At 41.9% G+C, this 23,585-nt stretch overlaps 1 protein-coding gene across 2 annotated transcripts in view; it reads right to left on the bottom strand.

Annotated features, from left to right (window-relative positions):
- plcl5 (phospholipase C like 5) overlaps window positions 1–23,585 on the bottom strand; it is a 229,225-nt gene that overhangs the window by 30,258 nt on the left and 175,382 nt on the right. For both annotated transcript variants that reach the window (XM_060901979.1, XM_060901980.1), the window contains exons 3-4: window positions 19,492–19,695; window positions 17,584–17,659 (exon numbers count right to left, since the gene is read on the bottom strand). In XM_060901979.1, the coding sequence (XP_060757962.1) occupies window positions 17,584–17,659; window positions 19,492–19,695 (280 nt within the window). The remainder of the gene's footprint in view (window positions 1–17,583; window positions 17,660–19,491; window positions 19,696–23,585) is intronic.

Genomic DNA, 23,585 nt, shown 5'->3' with positions numbered 1-23,585 from the left:
AGAACAATTAATGAATTTAGGGCCATGTGGCTCTAAATTCTCCGCCATTTTTTCCTGCTTCACCGTGACCCAATTCAAGATACTATGTCATGCATCACATGGTGGGCTTTCCCCGTTCACGCAAGGCATTGTGGGATACAAATTTGAAACAGGAGAGAAAAATGGAGGACGTGAGTGTGCGAATGAAACATGAAAGACTGACTACAGTAATGGAAAGCGAGAAGAAAAGACCTTATGTTATATACGAAGGAAAGGAAACTCAGGACCAAACTAATAAATATCGGCGCTCAGCGAGCACCTCGGTGTGATCAGCTGTTCGTTTAGTGACAGAATGATGGAACTGTCAGTGCACGCTCAAAGGTAAACCTGTAGATGGCAGTAATGCAACACTGTGGATGCCAGCTGCCGTAAAACCCAAAAGAAGAAGAAGTACAGTGGGGCAAAAAAGTATTTAGTCAGCCATCAATTGTGCAAGTTCTCCCACTTAAAAAGATGAAAGAGGCCTGTAATTTTCATCATAGGTACACTTCAACTATGAGAGACAGAATGGGGGGAAAGAATCCAGGAAATCACATTGTAGGATTTTTAATGAATTAATTGGTAAATTCCTCAGTAAAATAAGTATTTGGTCACCTACAAACAAGCAAGATTTCTGGCTCTCACAGACCTGTAACTTCCTCTTTAAGAGGCTCCTCTGTCCTCCACTCGTTACCTGTATTAATGGCACCTGTTTGAACTCGTTATCAGTATAAAAGACACCTGTCCACAACCTCAAACAGTCACACTCCAAACTCCACTATGGCCAAGACCAAAGAACTGTCAAAGGACACCAGAAACAAAATTGTAGACCTGCACCAGGCTGGGAAGACTGAATCTGCAATAGGTAAGCAGCTTGGTGTGAAGAAATCAACTGTGGGAGCAATTATTAGAAAATGGAAGACATACAAGACCACTGATAATCTCCCTCCATCTGGGGCTCCACGCAAGATCTCACCCCGTGGGGTCAAAATGATCACAAGAACGGTGAGCAAAAATCCCAGAACCACATGGGGGACCTAGTGAATGACCTGCAGAGAGCTGGGACCAAAGTAACAAAGGCTACCATCAGTAACACACTACGCCGCCAGGGACTCAAATCCTGCAGTGCCAGACGTGTCCCCCTGCTTAAGCCAGTACATGTCCAGGCCCGTCTGAAGTTTGCTAGAGAGCATTTGGATGATCCAGAAGAGGACTGGGAGAATGTCATATGGTCAGATGAAACCAAAATAGAACTTTTTGGTAAAAACTCAACTTGTTGTGTTTGGAGGAGAAAGAATGCTGATTTGCATCCAAAGAACACCATACCTACTGTGAAGCATGGGGGTGGAAACATCACGCTTTGGGGCTGTTTTTCTGCAAAGGGACCAGGACGACTGATCCGTGTAAAGGAAAGAATGAATGGGGCCATGTATCGTGAGATTTTGAGTGAAAACCTCCTTCCATCAGCAAGGGCATTGAAGATGAAATGTGGCTGGGTCTTTCAGCATGACAATGATCCCAAACACACCGCCCGGGCAACGAAAGAGTGGCTTCGTAAGAAGCATTTCAAGGTCCTGGAGTGGCCTAGCCAGTCTCCAGATCTCAACCCCATAGAAAATCTTTGGAGGGAGTTGAAAGTCCGTGTTGCCCAGCGACAGCCCCAAAACATCACTGTTCTAGAGGAGATCTGCATGGAGGAATGGGCCAAAATACCAGCAACAGTGTGTGAAAACCTTGTGAAGACTTACAGAAAACGTTTGACCTCTGTCATTGCCAACAAAGGGTATATAACAAAGTACTGAGATGAACTTTTGTTATTGACCAAATACTTATTTTCCACCATAATTTGCAAATAAATTCTTTAAAATCAGACAATGTGATTTTCTGGATTTTTTTTTCTCATTTTGTCTCTCATAGTTGAAGTGTACCTATGATGAAAATTACAGGCCTCTCTCATCTTTTTAAATGGGAGAACTTGCACAATTGGTGACTGACTAAATACTTTTTTCCCCACTGTAGGTAAACCTGCGCATGTGTACACGGACTTCCTCTGTCTGCTTGACTGCATGAAGTGAACGATTTCATGCACATTATTTGCTTGGGAATCCCCTCGAATTAAATAACTTCCCAGCCACAGAATGGCCTGATATTTTGTGAGATATTACAGAAATAAACATATATCACAATGACCAAATTTCAGAGGGAACTAAATTTCAGTGATTTTATGAAATCGAAAGGCCGGCTAGCTTTAATATAACTGCAAATAAAGTGAAATGGCTGACTGAAATACCATTCAAGATCTACACCAAATATACAGCACATGTACCGTACATTCAGACCCCTTCGCTTTTTGCACACCTTATTGTGTTATAGATTGATAACATTCTTCTCTACCACACCTGCCACTTTCATGTCCTCTCTCACCACATCCATGTATCTCCTCTTTGGCCTTCCTCGTTTTCGTTTGCCTGGCAGCTCCATCCTCATTTGGTGTAGATCTTGAAGATTGTGTTATAGATTGATGCACATACAGTACATGTGCATCAATGAGAATGGGGATGAGAGTGGAGTGAAGATGCAAGGAGTAGACGTAAAGAAAGTTGGTGAATTCCAGTACCTGGGGTCAACTGTGCAGGAAAATGGGGGCTGCGATAGTGAGGTGAGAAAGAGAGTGCAGGCAGGGTGGAGCAGTTGGAGAAGGAGTCATTTGTGATCGGAAAGTCCAGCAAAAGTGAAAGGTAAGATGTATAAGACAGTAGTGAGACCAACTGTGATGGATGGATTGGAGACCGTACCCTTAACGAAGAGACAGGAGGCAAAGTTAGAAGTGGCGGAGTTGAGGATGTTAAGGTTTGCGATGGGAGGTTGGACAGGATAAGGAACGAGCACATCAGAGGGACAGCACATGTGGAGAGCTTGGGAATTAAGCTAAGAGAGATGAGACTGAGATGGTATGGGCACATCCTGAGAAGAGATGCAGAGCATGTGGGAAGGAGAATGTTGAGGATGGAGCTGCCAGGCAAACGAAAACGAGGAAGGCCAAAGAGGAGATACATGGATGTGGTGCGAGAGGACATGAAAGTGGCAGGTGTGGTAGAGAAGGATGCGGAAGACAGGGAGCAACGGAGACGAAAGATCCGCTGTGGCGACCCCTAATCGGGAGCAGCCAAAAGAAGAAGAAGAAGATTGTGTTATAGATTAATTCAACTGATCCATAATTACTAAGCAAAGTTACTTTTCAAAATGTCTGCACTTTTATTTAAAAAAACTCAAAAACCGAACTCTCTCTTTTAGCAAAGTATTCAGACCCTTGACTAAGGCACTTCAAATTGAGCTCAAGTGCATCCTGCTTGCCTTCATTATCACGAGATGTCTCGAGAACATCACTAGACTCTACCTTTGGCAAATTCAAAGAGTGGACATGGTTTAGAAAGAAACACACCTGTGTGTATTAGCTCTCACGACTCATAGTATATAAAGTCCAAGGACCTCTCCTTATACATCCACAATCAAATTATGTTCAGACACAGATCTGGGCAAGGGTGTAAAGCCATTTCTAAAGCTTTAAAAGTGATTAACCAGGAAATTTTTTTAATTACAGGGTTATGAAATGTCATCATTATACATTAATACAAGATGTTCTAGACAAAAAAAAAATTAAGTGGACTTTCACTTAAAAAACATGCTAAAAGTTGTAACATCAGTCCATTGGGCCATTTTCCCGGGCGTGGCCATACTGGATTAGCCAGATACATGGATGTATTAGGAGACGAAAACGAGGGTGGTGCTGTGTGACGTAGGATTCCGCACATCACCTTCATTCCGTCCTGGATCCAAGACGTTTTTCCGAGTGGCTTCATCAAGTAAAGCGAGAAAATTTTACTCCTGGAAAAAGCAACAAATTGTGCAGTGAGCATTTTACAAAAGGCTGTTTTGTGGAGGACTTGTATGAAAAAATCACTGGGAAGAAGTGAGACACGAAGCAGAAATGATAACTGAAGCCAGAAGCGATCATGACTTTGTTCCACCACAAAACACTGACAGCACACCATGTCGCGCATCAAACGGATGGAAGATAAGCAGGTAATTAAAAAAAAGGCTGTAAACGAGTCACTACTTTATTTTGATTCCTTTTCTAATAGTGCATCGGCATAATTTTTGTCAAGAAATGCAAACAAATTGACCGAGAAGTCACGCTAGACCATAATATTATAGTACAACATGCACTTTTACACCTCAACCGTGCTCGCGGAAAATGACATCACGCACGATGGAGTAATGGTGGCCTCCCTGACGGAAAATAGTCCCGTCTATTTTCATCACTTTTGCGATTATACCGTTAAGAACAAATTCAACATGCCGCTTTTTTTATGAAGGACAGTCATCAATATTGACTTTTAGCTCAGTTTGTTTATTTGCGAGATATTTTCCTTTAATGTTCTCAGGAGCACAGTGGGCTCCATCATTGTGAAATGGAAGAAGTTTGGGACCACCAGGACTCTTACAGTTGGATGTTCAGCTAAACTCTGTAACCAGGCTAGAAGGGCCTTGGTCAGGGAGGTAAACAGGAAATCAGTGGCCACTCTGATAGAGCTTTGGAAATCCTCAGCAGAGATGGAAGAACCATCTCGGAAGTACTCCATCAATCAGGCCTTGATTATAAAGTGTCTAAATGGAAGCCACTCCCTGGAAGTAAAAGACATACAAAAACCAGGCACTTAAACTTTAAGGACTCTGAAAGCATGAGGAAAATATATTCTGGGCTAATGAAACAAAAATATGTTTGAGCTGAAATCCAGGTGCTACTTCTGCTCATCAACATACTTCACCCCTGTGTGGAAGCACGGTGGTGGCAGCATTACGCTGTAGCATACTTCTCAGTAGCAGTTATACATGAGGCTGACCTTAAAGGAGAACTGAAGGCAAATTTTTTTTATTATCAAAATTCTATTTATCTCATTTTATTAAATATCGGAATGCATTTTTGATCGCTATTTTGTCACTGCTAGAGCAAGTTATGAGTATTTGAAATACGCTATGTAATATATCAGTCCATGTGTCAAACCAATGGCTGTAAACAAGATGCGTTGAGACTTGTGCGAGACATCGTAAGACGGAAGTAAAACGTACAGCGGAAATCAAAGTGACCAACATCTGCCAACATCTGCCAACATCTGCCAGCGCGCCCTCTTTCGAATGCTGATGTAATCAAGCCGGAAGTTTTGTTTGTTTTGATAGCAATCAGGAAAGTTTGAAAAAAGTAGGCAGTAATCGTCATTTAAACTCGTTTTTGTGCAATATTTCGTTTGGAAAACAGTTTTCAAAATGGCAGCGCTGATACCTGGCTGACACTTCATGTTTCGAAGTATCGCACAAGTCTCGTGAAGATCGCGCGGATAAATGACGCCTGCCGTGGACCAAATGAACTAAATTCAACACGGCTAAACACCGAACAGGCCGATAAGTAGAATATTTAACTGCAATTAGTTGCCAATACGAGTCACGATATAAGGTTACTAAAACCAAAAACGTAATTGAAGAACAGGTTAATTAAGAAATAAAGCACGTTTAAAAATAACTTCAGTTCTCCTTTAAGGACATTTTTCCCTGGACGTGTTCAATCAAGTGCTATTTTATACACTTCTGAAAAATGAGGGTGGAAGCCAAACTGTTAAATTAAGCCAAATTTGCAGTGGTTAATGTGAAAATTACAATTAAGACTACTGATGCAGCAGGATACTGGCAAAATATAGTTTAAAACTAGCCCGTAGGAGAGAGGAGGCGAAGTAGTTATTGCCCGTCACTGAGGAGACGTAAACTCGGCCCTAGCGGAAGTCTCCGGCGAGGAGCGCTGATTGCGAGGTCCTGTACAATCGAAACTCCCAGGTGAGTGGGGGAGGGGATTACCTGCTGAGGCTGCGTGTAGCGTGTTAGCGCGAGCATGTCTAGGGACAGCCCGCCCAATTGACAACAGGCCATGCGAACACGTCACTGCCGACGGTCAGACGCTTGGAGTCGTCGACTCCTTTTGCTACCTGGGTGACACCATCACATCGGGTGGTGGCTGTGAGGCTGCTACTATCACAAGAACTAGATGTGCATGGGGCAAGTTCAGAGAACTCCTCCCAGTCCTGACATGCAGGTGTTTGTCTCTATCAACCCGTGGGAAAGTGTACGAAAGCTGCGTAAGGAGTGCTATGCTTTATGCTAGCGAGTGTTGGCCCCTGAAAAGTTGCGATCTCGGAAGATTAGAAAGAAACGAGAGGGCCATGCTGCGTTGGATTTTGCACACCAAGCCTGACAAGAGATCGAGCACATCTATCTTGAGAAGGAGGCTCGGTCTGACGGACCTGGAGTCTACCCTCAGGTGTCGGCGACTTCGCTGGTTTGGCCACGTGCAGCGTAGCAACTCCATCATCAATCGCGCATGCCACCTCGAAGTCGCCGGGCGTAAACGTTCTGGCAGGCCCCAGAAGTCCTGGCAGGAATGCGTGAAAAATGATCTGAAGGCTGCTGGTCTGTCTGCCAGCGACACCCAAGACAGAGCTCGATGGCATGCTGCTGTTCTCCATGCGACGTCCGACCCACTCTGATGTGGATACACGGACGCTAATTTCCGGATAGTGAGTGAGTGTGTGATGTAGCCTATGGGACATGAATAGTGTGTTGGATTAGCACTAATGGCATATTTTGGGAAAATCAAAAATGTTGTCTTGGGTCCCTCTGGGGTGTCACCAATCCTTGTGCAAAGTATGGAGTATGTGCATCCAGCCGTGTCGATTTGCATAGGTGAACAGACAGACAGACAGACAGACAGACAGACTTCCTTTAGTAGTATCGATAAAATTTTGCAACTTGTGTCTTCCTTTTTATACAACGCTGTCTTGGTCAAACCCCAAAGTCGGACCAACAACCAATGATCTGGTCTTACGTCAAGTTACATTCATGTACATCCATATCCACAACCTATTATTATTATTATATAATAAGCCACTGTGTCTGGTGAGTGCGTTTAAAGTATCGTTAAGTCCAACAAAGAAGTTATGCTTTGACTGATGGTCTTTTGTTTAATCAGCGGTCTGATTACCCAGCTTACGTGGAGTTTTTGCTGAGTTTGTGCATTTTCTACTTACATTTCCGTGGGTTTTCTGTGGTTTCCTCCCACCTCGCAAAAACATGCTAGAAGTGAATTAACAACTGACTCAGATTGTCCATCACAAAACAGACGATCTTCAGAAACATGGTTCTGTCTTTATTTGTTCAAGTGGTGTTGCACGTTGTGTGATGTAGGACTGAGCCAGAATAATGAACAATAGCCCCTTTCACATACAAAATCCATGACTTCATGAGGTAAAAACAACACGGAAAAGACACCAAATGTTCAATCCCACTCAGTCTTCCATAACAGAAAAGTTACAGATATCGTGCATTCTTACCTGACTGTATTGAACAGAATGCTACGGAGCGCTAACCATGCGAGACTGGATAGGACATCAAATTCACGAGGCGGCAAGCCCATTGTTGTGAAAAGCCCAAACCACAAGCCGGGACATAAGGCTAGTTCAGTAAAATGGTACGAGTCGAGCTGCATCACATCTCTGTTGAGAGAGTTCTCTTCCTGTTTCTGAACATTTGTTTTGTTCAAGCAAAGGATATTTATAACATTTTTTGCTTCTACACTGGGACCACCATATCTGTTGACTAGCTCAAGCATCCAAGTATGACCCCTCGAACTACACACCCTGCTTAGAGACAGGGCTAGCCACACACACCTGCCTTGACTTTGACTTACTGTATTACTCGCCTTATTTAAAACCCCAGCTTCTGTTAGTTTGTCTTGCACTGGTCTTCATTTCTTTATTTTCCTTGCCAATGCTCGTTGTTCTCCTCACTTCTACTGTCGTGTTTTCATGCCTGGTTAATTTGCGCTAGCAGCGCTGGTGCAAATTGTTACTCTCACTCAGGATCTTTCTACATTCTTCTTCTCCGAATGTTTTTAGGACACTATTTCTTCCTCAGGGGCGGCACGGTGGTGTAGTGGTTAGCGCTGTCGCCTCACAGCAAGAAGGTCCTGGGTTCGAGCCCCGTGGCCGGCGAGGGCCTTTCTGTGTGGAGTTTGCATGTTCTCCCCGTGTCCGTGTGGGTTTCCTCCGGGTGCTCCGGTTTCCCCCACAGTCCAAAGACATGCAGGTTAGGTTAACTGGTGACTCTAAATTGACCGTAGGGGTGAATGTGAGTGTGAATGGTTGTCTGTGTCTATGTGTCAGCCCTGTGATGACCTGGCGACTTGTCCAGGGTGTACCCCGCCTTTCGCCCGTAGTCGGCTGGGATAGGCTCCAGCTTGCCTGCAACCCTGTAGAACAGGATAAAGCGGCTAGAGATAATGAGATGAGATGAGATTTCTTCGTCAATTTTCAACCAATCATCACCAAATTTCACATGCAGAATACCTCTGAGCCGAATTATGTTGCTATGACTTTTGGTGCTGATCCGGATCACCGAGCCAGAATGATCCATGAAAAACGTGCTTTTTCTCCCCAATCACTTATAACGGTCAATTTTCATAATTTTTTTAAATCAGATTTTTGTTGTTGCTCAGGGCGGCAGGGCACAACTTTTCCTTGACCATCAATTGACAAAGGTCCGTGAGGGCAAACTACTGTGACTTTAGTCAGTCTCTATATAGTGTTTTTTGTTGCTTTGACTATCCTGTGTAAATAAAAGGTTTCTGCATTTGCATCCGTCTCTGTGCCTCAACCAGGATAAGTTCATAACTTTTTACACATTCACATAACTTATATTACAGTATCATGTTATAACTTTTATTTCATTATTAGTTACTGTTGTTGTCGTCATTATGTGTAGTTTATAAATGAAACTTTATCACGGGTGTGTATGTCCATAAAAAAAACAAGCTTTATAAGTGGTTCGCTCCGATCCACAGTTTTGCCTATCTGCTTGTTGGTTCGAGTTCACCGCTGGTTGCTTTAGAAGAAGCAACCTTTAAATGCAAATTTATTGCATTTAACCCATCTGAAGCAGTGAACACACACACATACCCAGAGCAGTGGGCAACTATGCTACAGCACTTGGGGAGCAGTTGGGGGTTAGGTGCCTTGCTCAAGGGCACTTCAGCCGTGATACAGAAGGAGAAGAAAGTGCTGTTCATTCACTCAACTCTCCTCACATTTTTTCCCTTGCTGGTCCCAGGAATTGAGCCAGTGACCCTTTGGGCCCAAGGCTGCTTCTCTAACTCTCAGTCTGCTTTACATTGAGGATGTATGAGTAATGATGTCGTAATATGACTACATCATCTTTTACGTTACTGCCAGCAACATCACCACTGTCAAAACACAAACCTGATGGTTCTGATTCCCACTGGAACTGTGGCAAAAGATTCCCGTAAATGTTATGAGGTTGCCGGGGGAAGATTAACGTTTTGACTTTGCTGTTTTGCTCCCATTTCCACATGACACCATTAATACATTAATATATAATGAAAAACGGAAAATATATACCGTTTTCACTGTGAGTGGGAATGGGATAAAGACTGCTACTCCAAAGCACCACGATTATCTGTTGGTACTAATCTTGACATGGTACCAAACACTGGACCTTTGGTACTGAATCATGGACCAATCGAAAAAGTGCTGTTCCAGTTTTCTGATGAGAAAATTCTGGTAAGTTAATTAGATAAGATAATTGCCTGTTCTCTATGCATTGGATGGTTTTATAATGAGTTGGCTTACGATACTGTGGCGTCTTTCCTGATCCAAACAAAGTGTTAGTGTGTGATGAGTCAGATAACCAGTTAGAAATCAAGCGATGGAGAGTGAAGTCCCTAGACAGACCCTGTCATGCTAGGGGGTGCCAAAGCTAAAGGTGTCAAAACGCTTCTTCTCTCTGAATGCCTGCCAGACTCGCAGCTGTGTCCTGTGCCTCCACACCCACACACAATATCATCACTGTTGCCGACCATCACCCACACCACCAACCAGTTACTTCATAAGCACATGTCTGGAGGTGTACAGTCGAGGCATAAATGCCGGCAAGTGTGGCTTTAGACAAAAAGAATGGATGCATTTATATCCCTGACTTTGATTCATGGAGGCATTTGTGAAACACAATGACCTCACAGCACTGAGCCGAACAGCTCCAAATCAGCCTTTTATAAAGAGATCCATTCAAACCTCATCACTGTGTGAAATAAACTAATGCTAATAATCACACACACAAAAAAAACAAACAAAAAAACATTATAACAGTGTAGAATAAAGAAAAATATCTACACTGAATGACTTCATAATTTTATACAAACCCAATTCCAAAAAAGTTGGGATGCTGTGTAAACTGTAAATAAAAACAGAATGCAAATCATGGAAGCCCTATATTTATTTGAAAATAGCACAAAGACAACATATCAAATGTTGAAACTGAGAAAATTGTATTGTTTTTTTGAAAAATATTTGCTCATTTTGAATTTGATGTCAACAACACGTTTCAGAAAAGTTGGGACAGGGGCATGTTTACCACTGTGTTGCATCACCTCTACTTTTAACACCACTCTGTAAATGTTTGGGAACTGAGGAGACCAGTTGCTGTAGTTTTAAAAGAGAAAGGTTGTCCCATTCTTGCCTGATATACAGTTCCGGTTGCTCAACAGTTCAGGGTCTCCTGTGTCGTATTTTACGCTTCATAATGTGCCAAATGTTTTAAACGGGAGACAGATCTGGACTGCAGGCAGGCCAGTTTAGCACCCAGACTCTTATTACAGAGCCATGCAGTTTTAATATGTGCAGAAAGTGGTATGGCACTGTGTTGCTGAAAGAATGAAGGAAGGCCTTCCCTGAAAAGGATTTTGTCTGGATGGCAGCATATTGCTCTGAAATGTGTATATATCACTCAGCATTAATGATGCTTTCCCAGATGTACAAGCTGCCCATGTCATGTGCACTAATGCACCCTCATACCATCACAGATGCCGGCTTTTGAACTGTGCACTGGTAACCAGCTGGTCCCTCTCCTCTTTAGCCTGGAGGACGTGATGTCCATGATTTCTAAAAATAATTTCTACTTTTGATTCCTCAGACCTCACGACAGTTTTCCACTTTGCCTCAGTCCATCATAAAAGAGCTCGGGCCCAGAGAAGATGGCGGTGTTTCTGGATATTGTTTATATCTGGTTTTAACTTGCATTTGTGGATGCAGTAATGAACTGTTTTAACAGACGATGGTTTTCTGAAGTGTTCCTGAGCCCATACAGTGATTTCCACGACAGACACGTGTCTGCTTTTAATGCAGTGTCTCCTGAGGGCCTGAAGATCACAGGCATCAAATGTCAGTTTTCAGCCTTGTCTCTTGCATACAGAGATTTCTCCAGATTCTCTGAATCTTTTAATGATATTATGGACCACAGATGATGTGATGCCCAAATTCTTTGCAGTTTTACATTGAGGAAAGTTATTCTTAAATTGTTGCACTGCTTGCCCACACAGTCTTTCACAGAGCGGTGAACCCCTCCCCATCTTTCATTCTGAGAGACTCCGCCTCTCTGGGATAGTCTTTTTAATACCCAATCATGTTACTGATGTGTTGCCAATTAACCTAATTCGATTTTTTTTGCATTACACAACTTTTTCAGTCTTTTGTTGCACTGTTCCAACTTTTCTGAAACATGTTGCTGACATCAAATTCAAAATGAGCATATATTTTTCAAAAAAACAATAACATTTCTCAGTTTCAACATCTGATATGTTGTCTTTGTACTATTTTCAATGAAATATAGTGGTGCTTGAAAGTTTGTGAACCTTTTAGAATTTTCCATATTTCTGCATAAATATGACCTAAAACAACATCAGATTTTCACACAAGTCCTAAAAGTAGATAAAGAGAACCCAGTTAAACAAATGAGACAAAAATATTATACTTGGTCATTTATTTATTGAGGAAAATGATCCAATATTACATATCTGTGAGTGGCAAAAGTATGTGAACTTTTGCTTTCAGTATCTGGTGTGACCCCCTTGTGCAGCAATAACTGCAACTAAAAGTTTCCAGTAACCGTTGATCAGTCCTGCACACCGGCTTGGAGGAATTTTAGCCCATTCCTCCGTACAGAACAGCTTCAACTCTGGGATGTTGGTGGGTTTCCTCACATGAACTGCTCGCTTCAGGTCCTTCCACAACATTTCCATTGGATTAAGGTCAGGACTTTGACTTGGCCATTCCAAAACATTAACTTTATTCTTCTTTAACCATTCTTTGGTAGAACGACTTGTGTGCTTAGGTCGTTGTCTTGCTGCATGACCCACCTTCTCTTGAGATTCAGTTCATGGACAGATGTCCTGACATTTTCCTTTAGAATTCGCTGGTATAATTCAGAATTCATTGTTCCATCAATGATGGCAAGCCGTCCTGGCCCAGATGCAGCAAAACAGGCCCAAACCATGATTATTACCACCACCATGTTTCACAGATGGGATAAGGTTCTTATGCTGGAATGCACTGTTTTCCTTTCTCCAAACATAACGCTTCTCATTTAAATGAAAAAGTTCTATTTTGGTCTCATCCGTCCATAAAACATTTTTCAAATAGCCTTCTGGCTTGTCCACGTGATCTTTAGCAAACTGCAGATGAGCAGCAATATTCTTTTTGGAGAACAGTGGCTTTCTCCTTGCAATCCTGCCATGCACACCATTGTTGTTCGGTGTTCTCCTGATGGTGGACTCATGAACATTAACATTATCCAATGTGAGAGAGGCCTTCAGTTGCTTAGAAGTTACCCTGGGCTCCTTTGTGACCTTGCCGACTATTACATGCCTTGCTCTTGGAGTGATCTTTGTTGGTCGACCACTCCTAGGGAGGGTAACAATGGTCTTGAATTTCCTCCATTTGTACACAATCTGTCTGACTGTGGATTGGTGGAGTCCAAACTCTTTAGAGATGGTTTTGTAACCTTTTCCAGCCTGATGAGCATCAACAACGCTTTTTCTGAGGTCCTCAGAAATCTCCTTTGTTCGTGCCATGATACACTTCCACAAACATGTGTTGTGAAGATCAGACTTTGATAGATCCCTGTTCTTTAATTAAAACAGGGTGCCCACTCACACCTGATTGTCATCCCATTGATTGAAAACACCTGACTCTAATTTCACCTTCAAACTAACTGGTAATCCTGGAGGTTCACATACTTTTGCCACTCACAGATATGTAATATTGGATCATTTTCCTCAATAAATAAATGACCAAGTGTCATATTTTTGTCTCATTTGTTTAACTGGGTTCTCTTTATCTACTTTTAAGACTTGTGTGAAAATCTGATGATGTTTTAGGTCATATTTATGCAGAAATATAGAAAATTCTAAAGGGTTCACAAACTTTCAAGCACCACTGTAGAGTTTCCATGACTTGCAAATCTTCACATTCTGTTTTTATGTGCAGTTTACGCAGTGTCCCAACTTTTTTGGAATTGGGGTTGTAATTAATACAAATCTTCAATGGAATCCACGATTTATTTTTTTTGTAATGAAATTCAGCATAAACTTGCTGGTCTACTTTCACTTTGGTGAACAGTTTCCTACATTACCCACAATGCTATTAGACTAGTGGGTGATAGTGGCGCAAGTGGGATCTAGCACTCGCTTCGTGCCTATCCAAATGCAGCAGAGCTTTAGTACTTTAGGTCTTTCCAGCTCTCACCTCCTCATCTTACACTCTATTCATGTTCCAAAGTTTGAATGCTAAGATCACCGTCCACTCCATCATGTCCGTCATCTCGTTGATGGCTAACTAGCTGAGCCAAGCCTCTGTTGGAACTCAGCACTTTCTTATAGCTGCACTGCAGTCTGGGAGCTCGAGTCCACTGATTGTCGTCTCCACTACTATGTTGGTTTTCTCATTAACAGGACATTGAACACCACTAGAAAATGGTGAGTGGGGGGAAAAAAAAACAAAAACAAAACTCTTGCTCTGTTGTGTTTAGGAGCTAACGTTTGAGATTGGTGAAATGGTTTGCTTCTATGAAATGTCATTGCAAGTGCGCCAACAATGTCCTCCTGTGATGTCAGCACGGCATACAATGAATAATTTCTCAAACAACCATCAGAATCAGGAACCACATCACACATATTTCAATATAAACAGGTGCAGTTTTCCTTTAAGACACTATATTTATTCAGTGTCTGAGTGAGAGACAGAGAGAATGAGGAGAACAGCAGTGTAATGTGACAAGACATGAGTCTGCAGTGAATGTTGGTGATTTACAGTGACAGAAGGCATATAGACCGTTGGCAATGTAAGCAAATGAGGCCTGGTGATGAGTCACGTAGCAACTACTGATGTCAGTGATGACAGAGGGACTCCACTGCTTTATTTATGCCCTTTTTGACACATTAACCATCTTTGTTGGTTTGGATATTCGTTCCACGTCAAAACCCCTAACCTCTTATTTCAAAGTCATATGCGTACAGCACGTCCCAGTTTACCGCTTATATACTGGACATCTAATTGACATGAAACGCCCTAATTCATGCAGGTCTTGCTATAAGGAGCCACTCAAAAGAAAATATTCAGAAAATATGTGCCTTTTATTATTATTATTATTATTATTATTATCTCATCCTACTGACAAGCGATGAGCTTACGCCATCATGTGTTGTCCGTCGTCTGTCATCCGTCCGGCATCTTCCACATTTCATGAAAATCACTTCTTCTTTCTCAATTCTTCACTGATTTTTTTTCTTCTTAGCAGCAAGGTAGGTCTGCCTGGGGTGTATATAGCTTCTACCCAAATCTGCATAATTGCAATTAATAATGAAGATATGAGTAATTAATCAATCCCTAACGAGCAGTTTCCACACAAATCGCTTCTTCTCCCTCAATTCTTCACCGATTTTGATTCTTTCTGGCATGAAGGTCGGGGGACCCAGGGTGCATATAACTTCGACCCAGATTAGCTTAATTATAATTATTAATGAAGTTATGGACTTCCTTAATGAGCAGTTCAACAAAAATAGCTTCTTCTCGGTCAATTCCTTGCCGTTTTGGATTCTTTCTGGCAAATAGGTTGGTATTCCTAGGGTGGATATATATATATATATATATATATATATATATATATATATAGGGCATATAGCTTGCAACATTTATTGCGCAAGGTGGCCCACTTTAGGTCGTTCCTTCTGGACTAGACAGGGACGGAGTGAGCTACGCCGTCATCGACGGTCTCATTATTATTATTATTATTAAAGCTGTTAAGGGTCAAACCTTTCAGTGTCATTGCGCAAGGTGGCCCACTTTAGATCGTTCCTTCTGGACTAGACAGGGACGGAGTGAGCTACGCCGTCATTGACGATCTCATTATTATTATTATTATTATTATTATTATTAAAGTTGTTAAGGGTCAAAACTTTCAGCGTCACCTGCAGGTAGTTTAGTGAAGTCTATTTACAGCTCTTTTTTCTTTCTTTCAACATTAGAAGTCAAGTCGGTCAGATTTCATCTATAATTTGATCCATAACATACTGTAGGTGATAAGTGTTGTAGTCAAGACCACCTAAACCGAGACCAAGTCATGACCAAGACTTTGAGGGTTTGGGATCAAGTCAAGACCAAGACAGGGCAAGACCAAGTCAAGACCAGGCCTAGACCAATGTGTGTGAAGAGGTGGGGGAGGGGTGACGGACTTTAACAGGAATGAAAATTTCGATTTCGCAATGAGTCATGTTATTGGTTGCATTTGAAACAGGAAATTTTTACATCCAATTACACCGTCATTAACAAATCAGACAATGCACAGGCAATTTAGTGAAATCCCTGCAGTTGTGGTCTTGACCGGTCTTGAAATAAAATCCTGAGTCTCTATGTCTGAGACGGAGACAAGACCGAGTAATAATGCGGTTGATTCCGAGACGAGACCGAGACCTTCAAAAAGTGGTCTTGAGATTGGACTCGAGTACTACAACACTAGTAGGTGAGCCGATTTACCATCATTTTCCTTATCAGCAAAATGCTGAAATGAATTAAACATTCTTCTTCTCGTACGTCAGCCGTAGTTGACTGTTTACTGCAGATTTGTTAGCTAGCTCAGGACAGCTACCCAGGGTGGACATCAAGAACATAGAGCAATTCCCACCCAACCATTCACACACATGGGCAATCTAGAGTAGCCAGTTAACCTAGCTGCATGGCTTTGGACGGTGGGGGAAACCAGAGCACCTGGAGGAAACCCACGCAGACACCAGGAGAACATGTAAACTCCACACAGAAAGGCCATGAGGTTCAAACCTGGAACCTTCCGACTATGAGGCGACAGTGCTAACTAAAAAAAAGAATGCTAGGTTAAGGGCCTAGCATTGGCAGCTTGGCAGTATTGGGGTTAAAACCCCCAACCTTCTGACCTGTAACCCAAAGCCTTAACCAGTTGAGCCAACACTGACCCTATGAAAACAGTGTAGGCTATGTTCGGAAAATGAAAGGATGTTTTGGTTAACCTCCACGACTTGTTAGATAAAGTTCATTCCTCTCCCATGTGTCTTTCTGCCCTTCGGAAGGATTTGTGAGTGTATACATCAGACTTGAGTGGTCACCCACTAAAAGTACAAATCTTTCTGTGTATGTTCATTTCTGCTTGCTTAATGAAGGATACTATCAGTGATGAGCATGTTGCATGGTTTCCATAGAAATCCTGGAAATGGTGAGTTGATGAAAAGGAATCTATTCACAACAGCCAGCTCCTGATGGGCTGAAATGATGTGATGTATATATGTGTGTGGGCTCGCATCTGAGGTGACATGATGAAGGGAAGAGAGGAAAAAAGGGGGGACACAGAGAGGAAGGACGAGGAAATGAGCTTGAAGTGTTTATTGGAAAAGGAGAGGTGTTTCACAAGGCCATTCACACCTTCAGCAGTCCTCTGTGTGTGTGTCACACACACACACACACACACACACACACACACACACACACACACACACACACACACACACACACACACAAAACTAATTAAGAGCCAGGCAGCTGTGATGATCTGCTGGACATGTCCATATGAAACAGAATGAGAAAGAGAGAGAGAGCGAGACACTAAAATTTTACAAAATATCAGTCCTTACAAGGGTTTATTTTTGTGAGAGATGGAACAGCAGGCCATTAGTGAAGAGATGATTCAGCCTAGTCCCTCGCTTGCAGATCAAGGAAGAGAGAGAGAGAGAGAGAGAGAGAGAGAGAGAGAGAGCGAGCGAGCAAGGGGGGGTGCAGAAGCTCAACTTGTTTACTTATTAATATTCTTCCCTCTCTTGATCTGTCGTTCTGTCTCGATTACTTCAACACGTCGTTCAAACAGCTTTCCGAAACTGAAATGCAGGCGTGTTTCAGGTCACTTCAACATGAATAAGATTTTTCCACGATAATAAATAACTTTTTTTTTCCCCAAACAAATGTACATGCACGTGTATATTCTCCCCTAAAGGAAACGTCAGGTTTCCTTTTTCGTTATATCCCGATGGAAATAGCAAAGAGAGAGAGAGAGAGAGAGAGAGAGAGAGAGAGAGAGAGAGAGAGAGATTCTCACCTGCTCGTTGTGACTGGGTAAGTTTGGAGTAGACACTATCTGCTGATTCGATCAGAGTACGACTCGTCTGGATCATCTACAGCAAGCAAACAGGAAGTCAAATCTCAGCAGGAAGTGAGATAGACATACAGTACGCACACAAACTGAATTTAGTTCTCATGCATGCTAGGTTGTGTTTGTTTGGAAGCGTTTTGAGAGAGAGGTCTAGCCAAAACACTTCCCCTCGTAACACCTGGCTTTGTTATCATTTTTTTAATGGGTTTGACTTTGGCCTCTGAGAAATGGGTGTTAATGTGATGCATTAAAACTCCACAAACTATTGAAATGTGCCAACAGGTTTAACCATACATACACTATACAATGTTCAGAACTGTATTATGTAGACCTAAAAAAAATATATAAATTTGCATTCGATTTTGTTCTTATTTTGTCTCTTAACATGAACATTATTTGTAATACGTGGTGCAGTTCTTGGAAGCTTGTTGTGTGGCTTGTTTTGGTTTTTTGGTGGTTATGTGGTCACATGAACAATCACCACAAAAACAGTTCTGCGAATCTCACGACTAAATAGCGTTTGTTCCTCTTAAGTTGCGAATAACATAACTGGAAGCTTTGGGCTTTGGTACTGGATCAGAAGATGGTGAAAAAGTACACTTCCTTGTGCCAAAACTTTGAATACTTTGTGGAAAACTGAAGAAGAGGGAACACAGGATAAGGCTTGTAAGTGTGTGTTTCACGCAAAAGGCTGGAAGCTACTTTCCTGAAGATCTAAGAGTGAGGTGTAGGAGTTAGGTGTGACAACTCGTACCAGAAACAGACATGAAATATTATATATATACACTAAGTAACTTTAAAAACGCACAATGGAATTCAACACGATATCACTTTAGATCCATGCATATATTTGAAATTTATGATATTGTATGTAATACACACACATCTTGAAACATCGATAAAGGACATTTATTGTCAAACTCAAGAATTAATTCACAATAAAAAAATTCAAAGTGACAGTTGGTCCATGTTCGGACCGTCACGCTGGAGATTCTGGGTCTGTGTCGTCCAGGGGTCTCAGCAGCAGTGACTGAGGGTGTCAGGAATCTGTCACGGAGGTGAGCTAGCCTGATGTGCTGATCCTGAACTGGCGTCGTGACTCGAGGCTGACCAGGGCGTGGACGATCCCTGGTGCTCCCTGTCTGTCTGTAACGCTGACTCAAACAGGAAATGGTCGAATGATGAACACCGAAGTGCCGGGCGACCTCTGTCTGTGTACTTCCGGCACTCAACATCCCGATGGCCTGTTCACGTTGATTTTGGCTTAGGCGTGGCATCTTCAATAATGACAATTTTCCCATCATTTCCCCCGGGTATTTATAGGCAAGATTGTGTGTGTACAGTGTATGCAAAATTTGTTTGAAAATTAAAGCCTGTCCATGTCATTGACTACCCGAGTCATATTGTATGTTATTGAGTACAACTCCCTTAAATTCTGATTTGAGCACAGATTTGGAACTTATTCGGGCGGAACGAAGTTATTTTTCCATTGTGATATATTTCTTTTCTTCTTGAGATAAACTCAGCAAGAATTCAGCAAGTTTTATCAATGTGCGTTTTTAAAGTTACTTAGTATATATATATATATATATATATATATATATATATATATATATATATAAAATAGCCAGAAGGGAGAATTTCATCAGTGGTCTTTGTACTAAAGTAGTCATTATTTGTTAAACTATCAGTGCATCAGGCTAACACCAGAGATTCTTTGTGTAATATTTTGGCATCTTAGCATTCAGCCCTGAAGCATATAAGAGAAATATGCCCTATATCCTGTAAGTGTTGATGAGGTGAGATTGAGGTAATACTCGATAAATATGCTGGCAAGATTGCATGCAAGCTTACCGTGTCGTAGGCCATAAGAACTTTGCGCAGTAGTTCAGGGACAGCACCCTGGGCTTCCATGGTGGGGTAGGACTCGCTCAAGTCCACGGTGACACACAGAGACTTTTCGCTGTTCAGCAGCCATGATGAGACGGTCAGGATACACTGCTTCATGTTAGCCGCTGGGGTCAACCCACATAGCTCCTTAAATGACACCATTGCGTTCTGTCGGAGATGTACACACACACACACACACACACCTTAGAAATGTATTTTACATTTAAAAATGACATATCCTTTTAAAAAATTATAGTAACTATAGTTTTCAGCTGATCTCCGCATCATGTGAATGCAAGAATGCCTATCTAGCTGACCTCCGGTTTTCGAAAGTCACCTCCACTTAAGTGTACCAACTTCTTTACTATGTCACATCTGTTGACCCATTTTACTGCAACAAACACACTGCTGGGGAAAGTAAGTGTTCCCTGCTGAGTCAGGAGCCAAGGAACAGGCATGCGCTAGTTAATAATGGGAGCGCATTCGGCAACTAAAGGATCATTAAACTGTAAACCATGCGAAGGTTTGTTCTGTAAAAACGTTCCTTCTGCAATCTGACAGATGTTAAGTGCAAGATGAGGCCATTCGAATAAGCACCAGAGAGCTATAAAACTGGTGAACTTCATCAAAGCGCCATGGATCTGCAGAGTGTGACCTCTTCTATTTAATCTGGAAGAAAGAGGCACTTCATGATGCTGGTGTAGATTCCCATGACACCATCATGCTCTCTCATATCAAGGATTTAGTGTTCCAGAGCAGTCCAAAGAAACTGGGTGTTTGTAACCATGAGTTTTTGTGTGTGTACAATCAAAGTTTGCATGTCTAGGAAGAATATGTCTGCTTACTAGATACATGTTAGTTGGGTTTTGAGAGTCTCTTAAGGCTTAGACACAGGAATATTTCTGTTCATATCCAATATTAAGCATGGTCTAATACTATTTATGCCACAGGCAGCATCTTCATCCCTTCCCCATGTGCATCAGTGCCTTTCACCATCCCCACCACATCTGCATCTATCCCAACACCATCCTTACTTCATACCTATGTGGCTCAATACCATCCTCACCCCATCCCTTGTGGCCCAACATCACGATGTAACTCAACACCATTCCTACCAATCACTACATGGACCTAACGCCAACTATACCAATTTCCATGTAGCTTCAATCCCATTACCATATTACCCAATACCATCCCCCCAGTAAATCCACATTTGCTCCAACACCATCCAAACCACATCCCCATGTGGTGCACCACCAGTCCAATGTGCCCTCCACCACCTTCACATGTTCCGCATGTTCCCCAATGTCATACCAACCTCATCATGTGGTCCAACACCATCCCCATGTGCCCCACACCATCCCTACATACACTCATACACTATCCACACATAGTCCCCATGTGGTGCACCACCATTCCTATGTACCCTACACCATCTTCACATGTTCCCCATGGGCCCCAATGTCATCCCAACCTCATCCCCATGTGCCCCCGCACCATCCCTACATACACCCATACACTATCTGCACATAGTCCCCATGTATCTGAACACCATCAACAACTGATCCCCCTGTGGCCCAACACCATCCATCAACACCCCACCTTCACATGGTCCAATACCATATCCTCCCCATCCCCATATGGTCCAACACCATTCCTGTCCTATCTCCATTTGCCTCAACTACATTAATACCCCATCCTCATGTGCCCCAAACCTTATGACTAATATGAAAGGTTTTCCAAACCTTTTCTTTTTGCTCTGGTTTAAACTTTAAATATTGCTTTACCAACAAACAGTGATGACCCACCTCTATTCGTGCTCAAAGCGAGTTCATGAGTACATCTAATAAGAGCTTAGTAGGTTCACTTTTTTGAAAGGTTCACTAATTTGCTTTACTGGTCTGCATAGAAAAATCTGATGTGTCTTCAGGGAGGTGATCCTTGCATGTTGTATCGATGCATCTCAGGATGGGCTACCTCACTACCAGGCGGTGTTAGGGTGAGAAGAAACACCAAGTTCTAGCTTAGAGTTTACAATCCCTGGTCCTGGAGTAATCTGATCTAGTATGTCTTTTACTTTCTCTGCTTTAACACATCTGATCCAACTAATCAACTAATTAACAGACCTTGAGTGAATGTGAGAGTTGGAGAAACACAAAAATGTTCATAGAAAAAGTATACCAGGATAAAGGATAGGGACCAGTTGGTTGGGATATCACTGCATTATTCCCTCTTTAATCACTATTCCATGGGAATTCTGTAAAGTGCATCACCATTTCTCTGGCCACACCTGGTATATTCTTTTGTCAATATAACATGCTGGAATCATTAACTCCCCATTTCTGTGGAATTCTTTAGTACAGATCTTATCAAGACCCATAATAAGACACTGCAGTTCTCATCCTTTCAGCCATCGTAATCTGGCCTTGAGCTCTGATGAGAGAAGAGTCACACGTGCTTAGTGTCCAGAATCGTCAAAGTTCTTAGAGAATCTGGAATCCCCTCATACACACCACACACACGGAGGGCCTCCGATTTTCCGCGATCGCGGAAAACAGACAGAGATCGTGGAAATTGGGGTCAGAAACGGAATTAATGCTCAGAAACGGAATCTACGGAGCCCCTCTGGTGACATGGGTGAAAAAAATATATATATTCCGTGGCCACGAGTTAATAACACGTGGGAACGAGATCCTATTCCGTGGCCATGACTTGTTTAATGCGGGGGAACGAGACCCTATTCCGTGGCCACGACTTGCTTAATGTGTGGGAACGAGATGATTATTGGGTGGCCATGAATTAATAACGCGTGGCCACGAGATGATTCAAGTTCCAGCCTGATGGGATGACGTCCAGTTTTTGAGCGGCCGTCAATTGTGCAATAAATACAGGATTTATCCTGCATGATGAAATCTATAACTTCCCCGAGGTCAGCATATTGTCTACGTTTGAGCCCGTGCTTTTTGAGCAGCCGAATTAAGTGTCTCTTGCTCAGAATTACTCCGTGTCTAACTGCAAGTGATTTAAGGATATCATTATAATTCATTCCTAGATTAAAATAAAACGAAATCAGATCAAACTTGTCCATATTTGCGGCTGAAGCTACTGATGCCAGAAAGTCAACAGTCTCAGTGATGAAATGACTAACACTTCTCGTGGCCACGCGTTATTAATTCGTGGCCACCTAATAATCATCTCGTTCACACGCATTAAACAAGTCGTGGCCACGGAATAGGATCTCGTTCCCACGCGTTATTAACGCGTGGCCACGGAATATTTTCAAACACAAAGGAACTCCTAATGCTGTATTATAATGGTGATTTTGAACAGTCAGATTTCCATTAGTAGTTTGCACCAAGGCTTTTCAGTTTATTATTATATAATAGCAACTGATTATTTTCATGATTTAATGGTTTATGTTCTTAAATAAGAAGTTATGTTCCGAAGAATGATTTTCTATATAAAGAGTTTGAAGACTTGTGCATTATTAAATGAATAATTTACAGACAAAATGTAAATTAAACTAATAATAAGAGTTAACTGCTAAATAATTTGAATCATTTAAAGTGTATATTAAATGGACACTGTCACACACTGTTAGACCTGTCGTTGCACTGAAAACATTGTAAGCATAACAACGAATAAAAGTTTGAAAAACATGGATAAAATGATAAGTGCGATTGTTTTATTTAAAATGTACATGTATAAAGAGTAAGGATAACCATAAAAGTATTAATATGCAATATAAAGTTTTAAAGAAAATAGCAGGAGCCAGTCAACAATCAAGTTAACAGCACTAATTAACCACAGTCTTAAATAAATGAAAAACACTTTCAGTGAAGTGAAATTTCGTGTTGATTCTAAGGTGCATTAAGATATTCGACTGTGTACAGAAAGTTTAAAGCTTTATATGAAGTTGTACTACAGCAGGCCAGTAAAGCAGGATTACAGGGAGAGATGCACAAGGACAACAAACATGCAGATGCCTCCCAACACCAGTTACCTGAAACATAAAATTTCATGCATTTATTACATGTACTTAAGAATTCTGATTCTGA

This window comes from Neoarius graeffei, chromosome 20, assembly GCF_027579695.1.
Source record: "Neoarius graeffei isolate fNeoGra1 chromosome 20, fNeoGra1.pri, whole genome shotgun sequence".
Taxonomy (NCBI): domain Eukaryota; kingdom Metazoa; phylum Chordata; class Actinopteri; order Siluriformes; family Ariidae; genus Neoarius; species Neoarius graeffei.
Note: the sequence above shows the minus strand (reverse complement) of the source record. Positions and strands in the feature narration are given on the sequence as shown.